Genomic DNA, 21,511 nt, shown 5'->3' on the forward strand with positions numbered 1-21,511 from the left:
AGTACCAACCAGCAACATTTAACCCTGAAACCTGAACTCAGGTCAGCTTACCGAAATATATATATATGTATATATAGATATATATACATATATATATATACATATAGATATATATATATATATACATATATATACATATACATATATACATATATATATATATCTATATATACATATATATATATATATATATATATACATATATATACATATATACATATATATATACATATAGATACATATATATATACATATAGATACATATATATATACATATAGATACATATATATATACATATAGATACATATATATATACATATAGATACATATATATATACATATAGATACATATATATATACATATAGATATACATATACATATATATACATATATACATATATATACATATAGATATACATATATATATACATATACATATATATGTATATATACATATATATATACATATACATATATATGTATATATACATATATATATACATATACATATATATGTATATATACATATATATATATATATATACATATATATATATATATATATATATATATATATATATATATATATATATATATATATATATATATATATATATATATATATATATATATATATATATATATGTTTTGTTTTGTTATTTGAGTTGCAGCATGGAGGCCATATTGTAATGTTAATAACCAGCATCTGTTATCATGATCACAAAGATTAAAATCACACATTATACGTATATACATGACATAAAACTCCAACTGCATACAGGGAATCTTGGAATCATTGGATAACCAAAAGACATTTTGCAGCACGACAATTGCAGCTTGCCAGCCTCGCTGTGTTGAGATCGGTGACTAATTCAGTTTAATTGTCTCTTCATGTGGAGTGAACTCCTTCATGACCTTGTTTGAACTAAGTCACACAATTGTAATCGGAGAAGCAGACAAACAAGAGGCCAACAAGTATATTAATATGGATGCAAACACCCTCATTTAAAGCCAACACAGATGTTGTTTCATTTCAAAGCAATGTGCTGCAATACAGACTCAACATGATAAAAATGAAAAAAATAAAAATAAAAACCAAGTACAGACCGCATACCATCATCTCTCAGTATTTTATCAATTTGTCTGGCATTCAGCAGCTGGACTTGATCCTCAATGGATGCTGTTATAGAAATGAACGTGACGAGCTTCACAAGCTCTGGCTGGCTTTGCGAGGCTGGCAAGTTATTCTGTTGACAACAAAGGAAATATAAAACACCCTTTGGAGAAGATCCTGAACTCCTGCGAAACCACAGGCAGGCTGGCGAGTAGATTGATTACATCTGGTCTAAATATTTGCTGAACTTCTCTCAGCGCTTTTTTCTCCTACATTCCCATTCTGCACAGAAAGAGAAAACAAGGCACTTTGTTCTCTTATCCCTCCATGTTCTCCATGTTCTCCACGTTCTGTCTATTGCTATTCCTGAACGGAGACATCCCCTCACTGTGAAGTAGAAGTAGAAATTCAATTGAAAAAACCTAAATAATCCTGCGTGAGCCGCTGCTATAGCGACGTGATGCATATTATCTCATCTGTTAGGTCCTCCTCGCATTTCAGAGCCACGTACGGCTCTTCGTCGCTGTAGTCATGGATACTGCGGTCTCTAACAAGCGCGGTGTCCAGCGGGTCCGAGCTGACGCTCCCCGATCCCCCAGAGTTGCTATTATCCAGACTCCCGTTCAGCAGGTTGCTGGCAGCACTCTCCATCTCGTCGATGGTCATCTCGCAGGCGTCTGCGATCTCGTTTTTGGTCGCTGTCACAAACTTGGGGTCCCTGGCGTATTTCCCCAAACCCTCAGAGATCAACACCTGAGGACCGGAGAAACATAGCTGGATGGGTTGTTTTTCACATTTAAAATTCAGCTAAATGCTAGATTCTGGCGGTCAACTCAGGAACATCTGGATGTTGTATGGTCCTCAACCAATTTAACCTTCGGACCGTCACACACGCTCGCCTTAAAGCGCGTGATGACCGAGCTTTTTAGGCAGTAGCACCAAGGCTTTGGAATCTCTAATAACTAATAACAAAGAAACACAAAGACTAGAAAACAGCGGTTTGATCAGACATATAGATGAAATCCCATCAAAGTGGTCAGAGCTGTAAATGTGTGGTACTCACAGCCTCCACCACGCTGTTGGCGCTGCCTCTCTTCTGCAGGATGTGTGAGCAGCAGTCTGCAGGTAACTGCAGGTGAGACGGAGAGCGGCTGAGGCTGGGAGGACCGTCATGGCTGTCTGTGTACCAAGAACTCCTCTTCACTGCTCCGGGGATGCTGCTGACGCTGCCGGGGCTACGCCAGTCCACCTGGGCACACGCACACACACACACGCACACACACACGCACACACACACACACACACACACACACACACACACACACAGGTATCAGATTGGTGTAGTGTAATTGATGTCAGCTGTCAAAGGCTTGATGAGACCATCAATAGTAAAAACAGGAAAATGTAAAAAATAAAGACGGATTGTAATAAAGCGGTTGTACTTCTGTGTCCCTTATGTCTGTCTTTCTATTTTTTAAATAGTTTATTACTGAATCAGTCTTTCCATTAACTGAAATGATCAGACCTGTATGAGAGGTGTGTAGCAAGGCGAGCAGCTGCGGCTGATGGGTGAGGCAGGAGGCGTGACCCAGGAGCGAAGCGACCGAGTCGGGGACAGGCGGTGAATTCTGCTCGCATCGATACCGGCCACCGCCATGACCTGAGGGTCAATCCAATTTGCACATGTTTGTGTTTGGAGAGAAAAGACAACTAAAACTAAAAGTGCTTTGCTTCCCTTTGTAACTGCATTTTGTGACAATACGGTTTGTTCTTTCGTCAGAACATTGAGAAACAGAAAAATGGACGCGTACCTGTTGCTGCACTAGGTGTAGTGGAAGAGCTGTGCAGGATGGAGAGGGAGGGGCCTCATCCTGACTACTTCTTCTGCGAAGACACTCAAAGCTGAATGTCGGCCTGTTGGAAGCTGAGAAAGCAAACAAGAACCAAAAAAGTATCACTCTCTGTCCTCCAACGCTGGTTGAACACAGAAAAATGAATACACTGACAAGTATTCCACAACAAAGGGGACCGAAACACAAGCAAAGCTAATTTTCTCGCTAGCTCCCCGCTAGTTCCACGACAACCACCGAAGGTAGCAGGACCAGTCCCAGCTCGACGACCGACTCGGGCAGTAGCAGCAGCACGGAGTTAGCAGCAGCACGGAGCTAGCAGCAGCACGGAGCTAGCAGCAGCGCTAGAGCAGGAACATCCACCGAAGGTAGTAGCGGCTTTAAACCCAACTTTTACGGTACTGAACTATAGTTTGCTGAGCGTCACCTTGAGGTGAGGGTAGCAGCCACCTCAGGGGTGACCGCCTACCGACTTGGCAGATCGGCTGTTGGTCATCGTCATAGTAACCGTCGGACTGGTGGTCGCCCCTGGAAACCCCAAGGTCACAGTCTCCCTCTGCATCATGGTGGTCCTTGTTGGACAACCTGCAAAACAAATATAATGTTTTAGTTTAGTGATGGTGCCAAAATGATTCTTCCAAAAATGTTTTAATCTTATAAAATTAATACAAATATTTGGGGGAGGAGGATTTTTTGGGTGAAACAGGAAGCAACTGACTTCATTGTTACAGTGTATGTGTGTGTGTTTTTAAAGGCTTCAGCGCTTTTTAAGTCAATACAACTCTATGGATTAGCTCCTGAGGTGGGGGAATGTTTGTGTCCCAGAAATGAAAGTGATCACAACATGTTAAGCAGCTGGAAAAAATACAACAGTGTCTTGCTGGTTAAAAGATTTACATGCCGCTACAATAAAAATAATGTTGCCACTTATGGACTGGACAGCAATCCCAGAAACAGATTGTGAATACGGCTCCATTTCTTTAAGTCCTTTTAAGACTTAGATTTTTTTTGCATTCTGAAAACTAAAGATCCCCATTCCACTACCTCGTTCAGTTCGTAGTGCTATTTGCGCTTCACTAACTCATGCAGGCTTTATTTGGTTATTTAGTTTTAAACACGTTTCCCTGTGATCGAAAAAAGCTTCTTTTTTTATTTTTTTATTGTTAAGGCCCTTGTGAGACTTGTTTTTCCCAACTTCATATGTCTGTATTCTGTGGTTGGGAACTGGTTCTCAGGCTTCTTCCTGATCAGCTGAACTCAGTGCTGCTTCCATCCCAGTACCTGTCCCTTGTTAGCATGATGTCGTCTTCTTGAAACTCCTCCCCGCTGAAGTACTCTCCCGACCCTCGCTCGTCATCGCTGTCTCCACACCCTGGCTCCTCTCGGCGAATAGTGGAGTGAAGCCCACCGCCACTTTCTGACCTTGCATCGTAACGCCAAAGAGAGCCTTATTAATGCAAATTTGCCAATTTTACATCTGTAGAAACGGCATGTCCCAAACGTTTTCTTTATTTGTAGTTTGAGGTTTTATGCAGTGCATTGACACACTAATACTGTGGAAACAACTTCACTGAAACATCATTTCCCCATTACTCATTCACAATATAATGCTTTGAAACGGACACAAATTGTCTTTTTGTTTGCAAGTAAAAAGCTTCCACAGATGGTTTTTGTGACACACCCGCCACCTAAAACACAGGGTATTGAGAAACAACGGTCACGTCGTGCACATACCTAATGTAGGCCTCATAGTAGCGTGTCCTGCTCCGAGGAGAGGAAGTGTGCAGTCAGACAGACAGGAATAGTTGCAACAGGAGGTCAGGGAAGGAAAGTGAAGAGGTGGCATGCAATGACAAGAGGACACAAATATAAGCGCTTTCAAAACGTAGTACAGTTTAATTATTATGTGAATGGCTTCACGACATTACAAGTTTACTGTTCCAAAAGTAGGTGATACTTTTATATAAAAGCTATTTGTTGTGATCATGCATTCGTCACTACTAGGGAATGTCTAAATTGAAGCATGGCTTGCTGCAACCTTTGGGTATTTCTGCCATTCCTGTGTCACAGTGACCTGTGCAGAGAGAAAATATTCTACATTGACTAGGGTTGCAAATCTTCCGGGAATATTCAAAGTTGGAAACTTTCCACGGGAATATACGGGAATTAGCGGGAATTAACGGGAATTAACTGGAAATTTTGGGGTAATTTAACTGTATTTACCTTGTCATAAGCAGACATGCATGCAAACATTTATAATACAACTTTTAAAAATGACTTTTTTGACATTCCAAAAGCCACGAATAATCAAGATGATGGTGTACTTTTGTGTGGACATACATACGTCCTACTCTCACTGCTGTAAAAAGTCTACAGTATACAAATTAACTTGGTATTAAAATGAACATGGCTTCAGTTTACCAAGTAATCAATATGCTAATGACAAACAGTGTTGGGAAAGTTCACTTTCTACATGAACTAGTTCAGTTCATAGTCCATAATTCAAAATGTTGAACTAAGTTCACAGCTCCAAAAAATGAACTAGTTCAGTTATTTTTTTCAATATGTTGCTGCTGTAATTGAAATCTCTGTTTGCAATACCGCTCTTGGCCTCTACACAACTCGGCGCTCTCACACTTGCCAGGCATCGGGCTGAAACATTCAGACGCAACACTGCTGACAAAAACGTCAAAAACAACAAACTGTTTTATGTTTACGTTTATGTTTCTGGCAAACAATGTTCCCAACCACCTGCATTCAGGGTCCAGCTGAGCTCGGCGTACATAGTCTTGGTCTCAACTACATTTAAGTTCCCTGTTAAATGCTTTTGCAAAAAACTTAGGCACATTTATTTTTTTCAAAATTCCCAAAATTCCCGTGGAAACTTTACGGAAATTTACCGAAAACTTTCCGCCCCTTTGCAACCCTAACATTGACGAACAGATCTCCTGTTGATGTAGCGTGAAGAGAGCCCAGTATATGAGGTCCCGCCTTAACTAAACTAAAGCTTTATGACACAGACCTGTATTGAGTCGATGCAAATCCTCTCAGACAGACTTGTGAGTTGGGTTCACAGGTCCTTTTTTGTTTCACTGTGTTTACCTGTAACCATGTATATAATCTTGGCCACAACTCTCTCTGGCGGAGAGAAGTCTACAGCTTGGTTAGGAACTTCTGTCGCCACTGCGCAGTGAATACAATTCATCTGAACTGGACACAGAATTTGACCTGAAAGAAATGTGTCTCCAACACAGCTGAGTGGGAGGAGCTTTGTAAGTCTACGGGGGACGAACAAGGCTTGACATGGAGCAATGACATCTGGCCATGCTGAACAGGAGGCTCGGGGGAAGTGTCCGGATGGGTTTCTATCGAACATGCCTTTTGTCTTTCATTATTCTAAGATCTGAAAACTATTCATCAACCGTATGGAATCACATTGAGCGGTGTATCAACATGGCCCGTCTCAAACCACTCAATACATATATGAAACATACTTTGTTTCTTTACTCAATGAAATTCAATGTCAGCTCTCAATCATGTGCACTGCACTACTGCACATGTGAAAAACGTTGTGTGAATCCTTTTTTTCACTGACCTCGAGGAGTGTGACTTCCAAAGCTTGTCGTGTACTCCTTTACTGTAAGTGGACACTGATGGTCCCTTTTTGGTGGAGGATGAACGGTCTCCCCTTAACAAGCACTTCTGCTGTGTCCCGTTGGTCATGGAGGGAAGTGAGGGCACGTTGGCATTGTTGAGGTTGGCATTGGAGGGGATTGGCGATTGATGGCAAGTGGAAACGCAGTGAGGATAATTATATGGATGCGAGGTGTGATAATGATGGTTGTACTGGATGGGCGAGGAGTTCATCTCTACTTCTTCTCCTCTCTCAGCATCGCTGGCTCTCCGGCCTGTTTGGGTGGATTCAGCTGAGCCGCTGCAGGAAAAGGGCAGGACCTGGAGCGGCCGTTGGGTGACAGTGGTCGGGTGAAAGCAGCCTTGCTGATCAGCACTGACATGGTTCCCAAAAAGGCCGCCGTTACGCTGCAAAGAGACACAAAAAAACAATGAGGACTGAGACATTTTGCTTAAGTTTTTCATACTGAACATCATAGTTCTAACTTGGTAATAATAAGTGTACAACATAATTGTGGTGAGCTAGCCATATGATAAATAAGTGTACATAATTAAAACATTTGGTGTAATATGTCAGATGCAACAGAAACAGATTTATAAATAAAGGTCCCCACACTAGCTTCCTAATGCAATTTATTAGCACATCCTTAAGTGACGTATTGAGCTAATGCTCTTCTTCAGACTTGTATGTTGTAAACAGGAAGTCATCTGAGAGCTCATATAATTGGCTTCACAGACGTCTAAATCTTAGAGTTTTGAAAATAAGAGGAAAAAAAGAGGAAAGAATATCACCAGATACCTCTTTGAATTGTGGAAAAAAATTTTTTTTAAAGAACTTGGTGTGTTTTTAATCGGCTTTATTTAGGAAAGTTGTCTTTTTCAATAACCCAATAACAAAAAATGATCGATGTCAGAATGAGATCTTAAAGGATGTTTACCCTGTAGATTTCCTCTTCTTCCTCTCCAATAGCATCTACTAGCCCCACCTCTTGCAGGTCACATGATATGGCTCGACGGATCTCTGGTCCAATGTCATGCAGCGTGCGCAGGCCGGCCTGCAAAGAGATTAGCTAAGACATCAAACCTGATCAGACTTTTACAGATCCATAACAGGGATAACAGATATTTCATGAAAGTCGATAAAATATAGTCTTAAAGGCAGACAGAGAAAATCTCATATGTTTTGAGCTGTGTGAAGCATAAAAGTAAGACAAGCAAAGTTACTTTTAAAGGCTCACTTCAGCTAAACATAGTTTCACTTACTGTGGTATCCACCATGCAGATAGTTTTACTTGTCCCGGTTAATTTGGATGATGCATTGCACTTCACTCACCTGCAGAGCCATGGTTGTGTTCAGCCTTTCCCACGAGCGCCTTCCTACAAGACCTTGCTCTTTGCGCCTCTTGAACTTCCTGAAGTAGTCCTGTATCAGGAAGGTGGCATAGAACTTCCCCACTGTTACCTCGTCATCTGAGTGAACAGACCAGACACACCAAAGCCTCCCAGATCAACACCAATATACTGAAATGCCTCAACACTGTTTGTATCCATTGACATTCAAAAAAATAAAATCCCTCAATAGAAATCTTTCCCACCACGATCCCACCATCAGAGAGACAAGAAACACATCTAGACCGTAAAGTCAAATGTCTTTCAAAGTATCCAAACTGAATTTCATTAACAGTTTTATATCAGAGCAATGAAGCACCTCCGCTGCAGAGGGCCGTATGAAAAGATAATATGAGATAATACAAAGAAACAAAGAACTTCAGGAACAATCAAAATCAAATAATACTAATAATATGACATTAAAATTGCTGCAGGAGCATTATAATAACCGTCCAGTTGAGAAAACACTATTTCAAGAGGATCACAACACACACACACACACACACACACACACACACACACACACACTTTTCTACACAAGCACATCAAACTGTAGTCTTTATAGTTTGTCTGTAGGTTACACTGTGTGTGTCTACATCGAGCAAAGCACCGGTAAATTCCAACTCCTTTCCAACTTAAACAAGCGTGTAGCTTGATATTGTTCTTGGCACTGTTTGAATATCATACCTCGTGGTAAAGTTGGTGTTGGAGCTCTGATGAATTTTAAGAGAAAAACATCATTCTTACACGCAAATGTGCTGTAACCTGACAGCAGATAAGATCTATGGCTGCAGCTGCGATCTATGACTATGTGCCTGCGGTTATGAAACACTCCTCTTGCTCGCAAACAAGTCTCACACACACACGATTGCGCATGCAAGCCAATGCAACACGTTGAAATCTACATGCACCAAAATCAGACTTTAGCTGGTGATGAGTTTACAATACAGTTGTTAATGCATTGTCTAACCAGTTACTACTACACAAACCAGCACTACATGGTGACTGCAGGATTTACTACATTCCACATCCACCACTTCAGATATTAACAAGCAGAGGTGTTTTATACCTCTAAACCCTAGAAAACATGGTCTGTAGCAAGAAGCACATGCAAAAAAGCAGCAAAAAAGAACCCAGGGTCATATCTATAGCTGCTCTCTGGAGGGCGAACACAGAAACAACATTAAGCCAGATGGAAGCTGTGCCTACACACTATCTAACACACTATCTGTCATGCATAGAGGCTAATCGAGCGTAGGTCTGATTCACTCAGATAAGGTTGCTGAAGCAGAATGGGGACAAAGTTTGAAAAATCATTGACAAAAAGCTGAACTCTGGTGCGTAGGAAATGTGGACGTTTCTTTTTTCATTTTTCATTCTCATCACCTTTCCTAGACCCTTTAGAGCGTTAAGAGGAATCGATTAAAGGTGACAAATGCCTGTACGATGGATGCTTTAAGATGGAAGCAGCATTCATCCGGATTTGATGATCCATCTTAAAGCAGATGACACATTTCTCTACGTCACCTGACACAGCCAGAGAGAAACTGTAAAAGGCTCTGTTCAGGAAGAGAACCGGTGAATATTTTCGTAAAACACTTCAGTATGTTTTTTCCTGATATCTGTGATTTGCATCGTTTTGACATGTTTTCTCTTAAAAGAAAATAGCTGAGTTGATCTGAATGATTTTTAGGAATGTGTTTAACGAGGTGGTAAGATGTAACTGTTCTTCATAGTCTATCACCCCTGGTGTGGGAGGATTAATGTACAGTACATATTGTGCCTACGTGCACGGTCTCTTTCTGAGCAGAGCCTGATGACGTTTTTAAGGAAGAGGTATCAGTAGTTTCATGCCACCGGACTAAAACAGAACTGCCCCAGACAGTTAGACCGGCAGAAAGAGAAGAGAAGAAGGCCAGCGACTGACAGAGCACTCTACTGAAAGCAGAGGAAGCTGTGGAGGAGACGGGTGTGGCAGAAAAGGCTCAGCAGAGAGAAGAGGGGTTAGCAAACGAACACACACAAAGACATGCAGCTGTATCAAGCATGAGAGCTGAAGCAGTGTAAGCAAAGTAAGAACCACATGAACACAAGCAGAGGAACCTACATGCTGGACTTATTATCAGCACCCTACTTTAAAGAATTAATTGTGCTCAAAGCAACTTCCACACACCACCATCGAGTTTGGCAGAAACTGTCCCATTAAGAAGCTGGATGGTTTTAAGTTCAAATAAAACAGAACGTTGATTTCCACTTCAATTTCTGAAGCATCCTAAGATTGATGGGTTTTTATTTTGGGGCATACTTGTAATTATTGTGACTATTGTGTATGTATAACTTTTGGGACTAATGCTGATGTGACTGTATATGGTCAATGGATTAAAGTGACTTATTTCAGCTTTCGGCTTTCATTTTGACACACATTGTGCTCGGCCATTGGGAGCTGATGCATGCAAATAAATGTTCTTCATAAAGGAAGAGCACGGTGCACCTCGCTGTCAAGGTTTTTTCAAATCCAAATTGTATACACACAGGAAATGAAAACACAAAAAATGAGACGACAAAAAGATTAATGATAAACAAAACTGTAGAATTATGAGAGAGACTGGCTGACAGCGATAAGAGTTTCTCTGAAATGAGGGCTAAGTGCTGCAGTATCTTGGTTTTGGTTAGCGAGTGGGCCTCGCTGCTTCAGAACAACAGAAACAGGATGCTAAAGGTCTCCAATGGATGGTTTGTCAGTGTGATGCGCCTCCCACAATCTTGCTTTTGTGTATTAAGTATAACCACTATGTGGCTTTAGAAACATTGTAATTCTCAGCAGGCAACTATTGTCTGCATGTTTGGGCCAAAGTTGAAAAAAGTCGCTCAAGATGTTCCTGACATATCAGTTTCATGAGAAGGAACAACCGAAAAACATAATTCCTCCAGTCACTTTAACAACTGAGAGCCCATTTCAAGCCGAGGGTGGACAGAATATCCACGACAGCCAAAATGCCGATTTTGCATGCAATGTCACTTTAAGTTTCTAAAACCAGAATGATTCAGTTATCAGAACATGTTTTTTTTAAATAAACTGTGTTTGCGGTGTTATTCTTTACTACTGCACAGTTACTATTGGTACAAAACAAGAAGTAGTGAGTCTGCACAATCAATAAAAGGGGAAAAAAAAGGAAACTTGTTGCACAGTGTAAATGCGATGACTTCTTTTTTTAAATTCAAATTAAGGGAATAATAGACGTGCATTCAAATGTATGTCCGTTATTTCACAAACTTCCCCTGCTTCTATTAATACTCTTATATAGAATACTTTGCTGTTGGACTTCCAGGACATTTACCTCCTCACCTCACTGCGTGTGAGGTCGCCATTATTTCAATTCTCTGGAAAATACAAATGAGAAGCATTGTGTATTCAAATAAGCGCAGAGAAAGAACGGCAAAGAAGAAGAGTGGGAAGCAGAGAGGTTTCTGTCAAGCAAATGACATTTCTGTTTGTGAACAGTGTTGACCATGTGTGTAGGCATGGACCACTGACCGCCTGCAGGGGGCACCACTTGGTCCAGCAGCTTCATGCTTGTCCTTTTCCAAATCTTCTTAATTACAGCTCTGAGCTCCTCATTGGCTTGCTCCAGATTACCTTAGAAATTACAAAAAAAAAGTGGAATGTTTCATTTTTGGTTAAAAGCAATGAGTCACCGATCAATAAAGTATTTGGCTGAAAGTAAAGTAAACTGAATCATTATAATTCCTCACATCGCTTCACTCTCATACACACGAAAATCACACAACTTGTCATTTAAAGGTCCAAAAAGAATACACAATTCCTTATGATAAACTAGTTACATGAGATCAAAATTGAATTGTTGGAGCCCACTGTAGGCCGTGAAGGCGAGATACTTAAACACCTCTAGCTCCCTCTTGTGGCGAAATGTTGAACTAAAAGACATCCAGTGAAAAGCTAACGACCATATACTAAAAGTCAAAGATGCCTGGCATGACCTTCATTGAAAAGATATTGCAGGAGGCATCCCAAAGAAAATAATTCAGAAGAAGGAAAAAGTGTTAAATCAAATCTTTCCTATGAGCATTTTTCAGAATTTAATTACAATTCTTAAGCAAATCATACATTGCCTCATGCCATGTACTACTGCAGCACCACGAGGAAATCAATCACTACATCAATAAATTTCAAGTACATTGGAAATGCTGCCCAATGAACAACTCTGAAAAAACTTCCCCATGGAGGTGATTGCTGGTTTACGGAGCACTAGCTACGGGGCTAAAGCCTGCTAGTTGCTGTCATCTCAAGCAGCTTTTATGCCTCCAGGCTCCAGTGCAGAACACTCTGGCCCATTTATTCCCTTGTACCACATCTTTTCAGCTTATGATCTTATGACTCAAATATGTATGTTATACTGTAAATCCCTTTTATTTATCACTGAACAGAATGACAATAAAGCAGAAAGCTTGAGAGTGTTGACTCACCCTCAGTCTTAATCTTGAGAGCAGTGCGGACCAGAGCAAACAAGGTGGCATTAAACATGACGGTCCCATCACTGTTGAGCGGCATGTTCATGGCCACCAGACGCTGCAACAGAAGTACAGATTATAAAGGATTTCATCAAAAGTGATAAACCAATGAATTGACGTGTTAATGATGTAACAAAGATCTTCACGTAATTGTGTCCCTGTCGACATTCATCACATTCGTCTCTCTCTGTTGTGTTGTCTAAACGCACCTTACAGGCCACTCTGTGAGGGCAGAGCTTGCCAAAGCCCAGCGGAGGCTGGATCCTCCTCAGCAGAGTCACCACATCAAGGTGCTTTATCCTGCCCCTAACAACAAGATAAGGCACTTTACCACTTAGCACACTTTACTCCCACTCAGGTTCTGATGAGCATCCGTTGGTACAGCTCAGAGGGTGTGGCTGTTACCAAACAGTCACCATACTGACTGTAACGTACAGTACAAGAGATAGGTGAACCTCCACTGATAGTTCTCTCTATTTGGGCACCGGCTACTTACTTGGCTTCAGGGTCGTATTCGGACCAGATCCTTTTAAACTCATCAAGGTGATGCGGCCCAAGAATGGACCAATCACGGGTCAGATAATCAAAGTTATCCATGATGACGGCAACAAACAGGTTGATGATCTGAAACCAGGACACGATTTTATTCTTTTTTTTTTAGTCGATGTTTTATCGTACACAGGAATGTGCCTGCTCAAGTCTGCAAACATTACTGCCACTGCACACAGTGAGATGATTACCAGGAAAGCACAGAGCATGTAGAAGCTGATGAAGTAGATAATGGCGAAGCCGCTGCCGCACGTTCTCTCCTCTCCGGGGTTGTAGTCTGACTCTGGATCACACAGCTTCCCTGGCAGACAGGCCAGCATGATCTCCTGCCAGGCCTCGCCTGTGGCACACCTAACAGAGCCAGACACATTGACACAGGAGCAGAATGAGAGGGTTTCCCTCATGTATTCATGCATTTGTGATAACGTCTAGTAGCTGGGAACCGGCAATTTAAGCTCCACAAACACCTGAAGAGCATCAGCACAGCTTGAGGAAAGGTTTGAAAGTTGTTGTTGCGGTTGATTTGAGTTCCATCCACCATGGCTATTTTCCCAAACACCTAGAAAAGAAAAAGAAACATCAGCGAGCCTTTTCCGAAATTCGGACAAACCCTTTAAGACAAACTGGAACTCGGAGAGCGCAAACCTTCACAAAGGCCGTGCCGTACCTCGCAACATTGACATGTATCCGACCTGGAATAGTTTCTAACTTGCTCTCATGCTACGCCTGTCCACCAAGTTGCATGTAGGGTGTTAAACAGGTTATAGTACCTGCATCCCAATTACAGCATAGATGAAGAACAGCATGGCTATCAGGAGTGCAACGTAGGGAAGAGCCTGGGTGGGAAAAAAGAGAAAAGAATGAGACACTGAAATCTGCAGAATCTAATTTCAGACCACGGATTCACCTCCAGATCCACTGCTTATCTTAATTAAATCTTGTACAACTAGCCCCACTATGTCATTTAATATTAGTGTGCTACACAGTTTCTTCAGACCTATATCAGCAAAGCATTAAAAAAAAACCTTAAACTTAGAATTACATCTCAGAAGATGTAATGAATTGTGGTCATACTGGTTAAGAGCAGACTACCCAGCAACCAGTTTGAGATAGAGCATTAAACCTAACTTCTGATGACAAGTGTAATCTTTCATCTCATTGGTCCGTGATGTCGCAGTCCTACCTGGAAAGACTTGATGAAGGTCCACAGCAGAGTCCTGATGCCCTCCCCCCTGCTCAGAAGTTTGACCAATCGCATCACTCTGAACAGGCGGAAGAAGGTGATGGAGATGCGAGCGCTGTCCTCCGTGTTCTGCGGTGTAGACGACGAAGAGAGTGATCAGAGGAGAAAACCGAGAGAGTAGCAGCCAAACACAGCTCTGTGCCACTCGTTCATCCGTGCAGTAAGTCAGGCATTTGTTCAATCCTCATGTGTGAGTCTTACAAGCAACCTAGATGACAATCAGTAAAACGCCTTCTCACTTGTGATCTTTCTGTGATGACAACAACCAACGTGCATGCAGAGTAACTGTGTTACACACAATGCCATGAGCAACAGACCTGGAGGACTCACACACAGTACAGTTAACTCTGGATGACTGAGAACAGGCAACAGACAATCTGCAGTCCAAAGATAAAGTAACACTTGTGTTTCCAGAGTTGATGCAGACATCGAAATGGAACTTTTTATCATCACGTTGAAATACAATAACACGAGAAACAGACACCGACTATATAATGTTGGGCTTGGGAATCTGATCGCATACACTTAGGCAAGCTCAGTTGAGATGAAGAAACAAGACAAAAGACCATACAGTGTTATCTGCCCCTCAGTGTCATGCCATGCACTCAGATCGGTCCAAGTCTTAACAGAAACAAAATTGTCAGATTTAACCATGAAACCGGAGCCAAAATGCAACAAACCAGGTGGATTCAGAACACGACTTTGACAAACATCGAGAGTTCAATCACAAACCACCACATGATTGAATAAGTTCAATGTTTTCATCAGTAAGTGAGCGACAGAGAGACATAAAGATCTTGATGCTGAGTAACCACAGAGGGCCGTTAATCATGTTCTTACCCCTGGCTCCACTATGACCTTGACGACAGGAATGTCTGCTGACTTGAAACCAAAAGACTCAGGTTATTCCCAGATACACAACTCAGCTGTGCACCAGCAACATGTTTCACGAGTCATCTATAGCGTTTACTTTATTCACCATGCAATGGAAAACGCTCGTAAGCACCTTCACGTATAAACAACAACACGGCATAGCACGAACAAGAGCGTCATCATTTCAAAGCCTGTCATGCAAAAGCTTGACCACATGTTCTCAACAGTAACAACAGACATGAGATTAAGCATTCAGTGTTGAGAGAGAATGTGTTCTGCACCAAAACACTAAATAATTTCACCGTTGAGAATAAGGAGAAAGCACTGAAACGCCTTCCTAAAGGAAACTGCTGACATTGTTTTTTCTTTATTTTTCTTTCTCTTCTCTACTGTCTCTACAAAGACTCCAAAATACATGTTCAATTTCCCTTCTGACTTTATAATTTATGCCGGGTGTATTTTCAGTGTTTTTCAATCATATGCTCTTTCAATAGCAAGATTAATTTAATTGCACTGTTGCCCTCGTTAACGTTGACATCCTAAATTTAAAAAAATGAATCATTTTTTCTTTGAGGCACAACCAAACCGACACCAACAAACTAGTGGCGGCTCATGTCGCTTGTGTCTTGGGCAACAAGTTGCCCTCGAACACGCTACAGCCCACTAGCATGTATGTGTGGGTGGAAATAATTCTCCATACCATCAGGTGGCGCTAATCTGTCATTCAAAAGGGAAAAACAACAGAACTACAGAATAGTGTTTGCCTGTCATTCACCTAGCTTCATTGATGATGCTGTGAACATATTTATGCATTTGAATGATGAAATGAAGGGGAAAAATAAGAAGAACTGTCTGTGTGCGTCCTCTCATGAATCATAGACCTGCTTCCCTCACCCGAGTCTCTCTTGTGCAGTGATTTGATTAAGATGAACGGCCAATCAGATTCATATTTCTCACAAATGAGCTTCGCTGGCAACGTACTCAATCGGCGCGGGACAACCTGCAAACAGCAGCGCCCCAGATGCTCACAGACAACCTGACATCCAACAGTCGATCGTCGGGGCCTTTGGAGAACTTTCTCTTCCTTTCTCTCCAAGATACCAGAGCGTGCTGTATATAAACAACTGTCTGCTAACAGAACAACCTCCTTGATCACTAATCTGGTTTCAAAGCAAGGCCGCTCCACCGATGAGGCTCTCTTGCAGTGACCGGGCTGTTCATCTCAGTCAAGCTGTGGAGTGAGAGCCCCACTGAAGGCAACACATCAGGGTCACCATCGCCCGCCACAGACTCCCTTGCTCGCACTTCGTTTTTTTATTTCAAGAAATAAGAATGATTATACCAGCATGGAGCACGCTTTTGATTATTAGTTTCAAAGCAATGCTCTCCTAATTTTAGATATCAAGCTCACAGATTCAAGGTTTCTTTCAAGTATACAAACATATGGTGGCTGTGTGCAGGAAAATATATAATTAAAAAAAAAAGTATAAACTGAGATAATGGCAGTTACCTTTAAAAGAATATGTAAAATATAAATACGCTGGTATTTTTTGAGTTGCAGAACTATACGGCACTAACTATACGGCACTAACCATACGGCACTAACCATACGGCACTAACCATACGGCACTATCTATACGGCACTAACCATACGGCACTAACCATACGGCACTATCTATACGGCACCACCTATACAGCACTAACTATACGGCACTAACCATACGGCACTAACCATACGGCACTAACCATACGGCACTATCTATACGGCACCACCTATACAGCACTAACTATACGGCACTAATTCCAGTGCTGACATGCTCTCTGCAGATGTATACCGGTTTCTCTTCAGGCCTTCTGTTTGCATTGTACACCTTACATCATATGCTAGAGTATTGTTAAATGGTGGTGTCCAGTGTGTTCTTAACCTCAAACATTCATTCAAAACAAGAGACTGACAGGACAAACCAACATATTCATATAGACAAGCAACAAGCAACCAGTCAGTGTGAACAGCTGTGAACCACAACAAGCTTACAAGCTGAAACAGTTTGGTACAAAAAGTTTGGTACAAAATTATCACATTTTTTAAATTGATAACTGAGCTGCATTCAAAAACATCAGTTGTGTAATAATACATGTTGAGATGTGTTTGTTTTCTTGAAATATATTTGTTAACAATATAATCAAGAGATATTCAAACACAACCTGTAGTTTTTAATTACACCAGGAAGGAGTGACCGATTACAGCACCAATAAATATCAAGACACGTGTAAGTCTCCCTTCATCGTTTTTTCTTTACTTCTGTTTAGTTCAATAATGATTTAAGGTGGGAAGGGATCATTATAATTTTACAGTATCATCAGACTGTGGTTTTATGAGCGATGACGGAATTGTGAAGAGCAGTAATTACGCATCAAAAAAGAGCGTTGTGATCTTGAATGCAACTCTGATGACGGGGCAAGGCCCTCTTGCAGAGTAAGCAGTAAGACAGGCTTGTGTGTGATAAATGACTACTTACATTGATCTCAGTGATGGCAATGTCAACCACGCTACCCACAACAATTAAGGCATCAAATGTGTTCCATGCATCAGCAAAATAGTTCTGCAAGCACCAGCAACAAAGACACAGAAAAGAAGAAGAGAGAGACAAGAGAGCAATAAAGAAATAAGGATTATGAAAGATAGAAAACGTCAAAAAGTTGTGATTAGATTTACGAGTGAAGTTGAAAGTCAAATCCTTCCTGCCACTGAGTCTGTGAGAGAATTCACTTATTTAATTTATCCAAATAATATTCAAAAAAACTTAGCCATTCTATAAGCTTAATTGATTATTTGTCATTAATCTTCCATTTCAAACGTAATGTTCTACTCCCACTGATGCAGTGGCAGGCTTAAAGAAATGGCCACCATAGACTTAAAGCTGAATTTACAAGATCTAATCGGTTTAGAGCAGGGTGTTGATGGAATTTCTTTTCCAGCCAATCTGCATATATTTTGTCTACGATGCTCATCAAACGTTAAGTCCACAACAGACTTGCTTTAAGAGCAGAAATTGGCTTGAAGCCAACCTTTAAAAAAAGAACACAAAAATAAAGACAGGGAGGAAAGGAGGAAAGGTGTGAAGGGCAGAAACAAGAGAGCAGCAGCAGTGGGAGAGCGGAAGGAGGGAATGACAGAGGTGTACATACTAACGTCTTTCTACCTGGCTGAGTATGATGTCGACTACACTGCCAATCACGACCAGAGCATCGAAGACGTTCCAGGCGTCCCCGACATAGCCCTGATCATGGCAGCATGCACAGCCAGCAGGACGAGGGGGGGAGGCAGGAGTGGACACAGGGGTGCAGGAAGGTATAAGAGGTAGAGAGGTTATGGAAGTGGAGGAATAAATGGAAGTGGAGTCATAGCCAGCGGGCAAAGAGCCCAGGACAAGAGTGTATGAGGGAGGGGTTAGATAAAAGGTCAAAACATTAACCGTTTTACGGATAGGAATATGAAGGGAGATCTAAAAGGAAAAACTATAAACAAGATGATTTGGGGACTGAGGTAGTTTTGCAATTATTTGTATACAAGGACATATTAGGAGAGGAGAGGAGAGGAGAGGAGTGGAGAGGAGAGGAGAGGAGAGGAGAGGAGAGGAGAGGAGAGGAGAGGAGAGGAAAGGAGAGGAAAGAAGAGGAAAGGAGAGGAAAGGAGAGGAGAAGAGAGGAGCGGAGAGGAGACTTACTCTGGGTTTAAAGGCGATGAGCTTCAGGATCATCTCCACAGTGAAAACACCAGTGAAGACCATGTTGAGGATGTCCATGGCATAATTAAACAGATGGGACTGACCATGGTGCTGGAAAGAGAGAAATATAAAACAATAACACTTGTACTCTATTCAAAGTATATCAGTATACTGAAATTGAGTCAATGCTCTACAATACATTATTGGAAGAAAGGTCATGATACTCATTGCTACAAACAAAATAATGTACACTCCAAGGAGAGTATATTTTAATGAAGAAAAAAATCATATAGTGGTTATATTTTGATGGCTGTTAATGAAAACAAGAGAACAAATTGTATTACGATCATAAGGAACGGAAGTCAGATAACTTTAACTGCATGCAGCATTGCTGAAATTCAAACCAAATCATCTTTTACGGTCCCAAACACTTTCATTAAACTGGATGAAGGGCACTCACCTGAATGGCCAGACACAAGGTGTTGAGGATGATCAGGACAAACATGACGTACTCAAAGCCTGTCGAGTTGACCACGTACCAGAACTTGTACTGGTATGGGTTTTTGGGGATGTAGCGCCGCAGAGGACGAGCTTTGAGAGCATATTCCACACACTGACGCTATGGTGAGGACAAATAGAGAGACAGACTCACCATCAAGAGAAACATGTCTTCATCTCTCTAACTCCTTTTGCTGGACATTTTATAGGGAAATGCACTATGAATGAATAACTTTTCACACGGTATCGTGACAACCGTTGCACAAGGATTCATTGCAATGACACACAACTCATAATTGGACATGAAAAGATTTTTCCTCGTACGTTTAAAATGATCACTAAAAGCACCAATAGAAAACAGCATCCTGTGCATGGGTTAGGGTTAACACACACATCAAAGGCCCCGTCCGCCTACCTGGTTCTTGTCCAGCTCGCAGTTCTTGTACTCTTTCTCCCCCTGCTCCTGAAAGGTGACAATAACGAAACCGACAAAGATGTTCATCATGAAGAAGGCGATGATGATGATGTAGATGATGAAGAAGATGGAGATCTCGATGCGGTAGTTGTAGATGGGACCCATGTTTTCTCTGTTCGAGTCGATGGCCTTGTAGAGCAGACTGCATGGACATACAAAAGTAAAGACATCTAAGTTATTCATCACGATTCTGCTTAAATATAATAGTGTCCTTATGCCCATTCATGCGCACAAAATAGACAAAATAAAGATAAAATGTCCCTGAAATGAAGCATTTTCATTTAGACAGAGATAAAAGTGAATGATTATCAAAAATTCAATACATCTCGCCATTATTCTACATATTAGTAGTCAAATCTGAATTCCATCTCAGGGTCAAAGCAGTACTTACGTGGGCCACCCTTCAAATGTGGAGACAGTAAAAAGAGCCATCATGGCCATGAGGACGTTGTCGAAGTTGAAGTCGCTGTTGTACCAGATCCTCTCCTTCACCATGGGCAGCGCCGTGTCCCCGTTGTTGTAGAGAATGTAGGTGCCTCTGTGATTGAAAGATGAGATATTAACCACACGTAAGCACAAGCAGATACACAAAGACTCTCCTGCAGGCCCATGCCCAAAGCTGGAAGCTGATGAATAATACTAAATAAACTTAAAAAAACTCACTTGCAGTCGTCTGGACTCGACTTGGCATCATCTGTGCAGCGATAAAATTTCCCCTAAAACAACAGAGGGAGTCAGAACTGCTCTTTGCTTCCAACCGTCCACTTCTGTTCAAACTATATTTGAGCCTGTTAACTTGCTTGTGACCCCATTGCCCTCGATCTCTCTTCCCACTTTTCCCCTGTACCTTGAAGAGCTGCACTCCGATACACGCGAACATGAACTGCAGCAGCGTGGTGACGATCATGATGTTGCCGATGGTCCTGATGGCCACGAACACACACTGGACCACGTGCTGCAAAGGACACACACATCGTGAGTAGGAATATGCAGTACAGTCAGGGGAGCAGGTGAGACAGAGCCTCATATCCTTTCTTTCCATCGACGAGGTGGTGTATTTCATGTGTAGAACCTTTATAGTCTTGCTAATTAAAAAACGCAGTGAAGAATCAGAGAGGGGAGGCAAACAGTACCTTTTATTAATTGGTGGAATCAAATATGTACCTCACCTTTGTGTGTGTGTGTAAAGAATGCTGATATGAAATATGCAAAAACCAAGCAGTAGTTAATGTGCAAGCTGCCGATTGGAGATTTAATACTCTATTGGGTTCATATATTTGTAAATCTAACTCTGAGTCAGCGCCTCACCACCCACGAACCTCGCCGCACGCCACTGTCCAGTACTGTATCAAAGGTGCATGCATTTACAATTATATAGACGCACGCCTACAGACGCACACTGCACTGTGTAGCGTTACTGTTATTCTGACCTTCAGTCCCTTGGCTCTGTTGATGGCTCTGAGCGGACGGAGGACTCTCAAAACACGGAGAATCTTCACCACTGAAATAGCAGAGGACCTAAGAATAAAAACACACAACAGCCCTGTTAACAGCACGTGTGTCATAAAGGCACTTCTTGCAGCTCTGCCACCAGCAGGTGTAAATATCATGACAATACTACCACAAC

General features: G+C 41.5%; 1 protein-coding gene across 4 annotated transcripts in view; it reads right to left on the reverse strand.

The window, feature by feature from the left end:
• Positions 1–658: 658 nt before the first annotated feature.
• The window catches only part of cacna1db (calcium channel, voltage-dependent, L type, alpha 1D subunit, b), a 66,551-nt gene continuing 45,698 nt past the window's right edge, over positions 659–21,511 (reverse strand). Inside the window, exons 24-50 of one of the 4 annotated variants that reach the window (XM_068597480.1) lie at positions 21,315–21,402; positions 20,732–20,839; positions 20,548–20,600; positions 20,276–20,422; positions 19,825–20,026; positions 19,372–19,530; positions 18,912–19,022; positions 18,387–18,464; positions 15,151–15,192; positions 14,251–14,379; positions 13,838–13,903; positions 13,535–13,626; positions 13,259–13,418; positions 13,015–13,142; positions 12,728–12,824; positions 12,474–12,576; positions 11,524–11,625; positions 7,933–8,069; positions 7,538–7,654; positions 6,562–7,007; positions 4,701–4,727; positions 4,248–4,388; positions 3,394–3,551; positions 2,928–3,040; positions 2,642–2,776; positions 2,180–2,365; positions 659–1,869 (exon numbers count right to left, since the gene is read on the reverse strand). In XM_068597480.1, coding sequence (XP_068453581.1) covers positions 1,564–1,869; positions 2,180–2,365; positions 2,642–2,776; positions 2,928–3,040; positions 3,394–3,551; positions 4,248–4,388; positions 4,701–4,727; positions 6,562–7,007; positions 7,538–7,654; positions 7,933–8,069; positions 11,524–11,625; positions 12,474–12,576; positions 12,728–12,824; positions 13,015–13,142; positions 13,259–13,418; positions 13,535–13,626; positions 13,838–13,903; positions 14,251–14,379; positions 15,151–15,192; positions 18,387–18,464; positions 18,912–19,022; positions 19,372–19,530; positions 19,825–20,026; positions 20,276–20,422; positions 20,548–20,600; positions 20,732–20,839; positions 21,315–21,402 — 3,631 coding nt within the window. In that variant the 3' untranslated portion in view covers positions 659–1,563. Of the gene's footprint in view, positions 1,870–2,179; positions 2,366–2,641; positions 2,777–2,927; positions 3,041–3,393; positions 3,552–4,247; positions 4,389–4,700; positions 4,728–6,561; positions 7,008–7,537; positions 7,670–7,932; positions 8,070–11,523; positions 11,626–12,473; positions 12,577–12,727; positions 12,825–13,014; positions 13,143–13,258; positions 13,419–13,534; positions 13,627–13,837; positions 13,904–14,250; positions 14,380–15,150; positions 15,193–17,702; positions 17,787–18,386; positions 18,465–18,911; positions 19,023–19,371; positions 19,531–19,824; positions 20,027–20,275; positions 20,423–20,547; positions 20,601–20,731; positions 20,840–21,314; positions 21,403–21,511 lie in introns of all 4 variants that reach the window. The other 3 variants (XM_068597479.1, XM_068597478.1, XM_068597481.1) reach the window with 3 other exon arrangements.

The sequence above is a fragment of the Clinocottus analis genome, unplaced genomic scaffold, assembly GCF_023055335.1.
Source record: "Clinocottus analis isolate CAN_PGR_092001 unplaced genomic scaffold, fCliAna1.0.p SCAF_4, whole genome shotgun sequence".
Taxonomy (NCBI): domain Eukaryota; kingdom Metazoa; phylum Chordata; class Actinopteri; order Perciformes; family Cottidae; genus Clinocottus; species Clinocottus analis.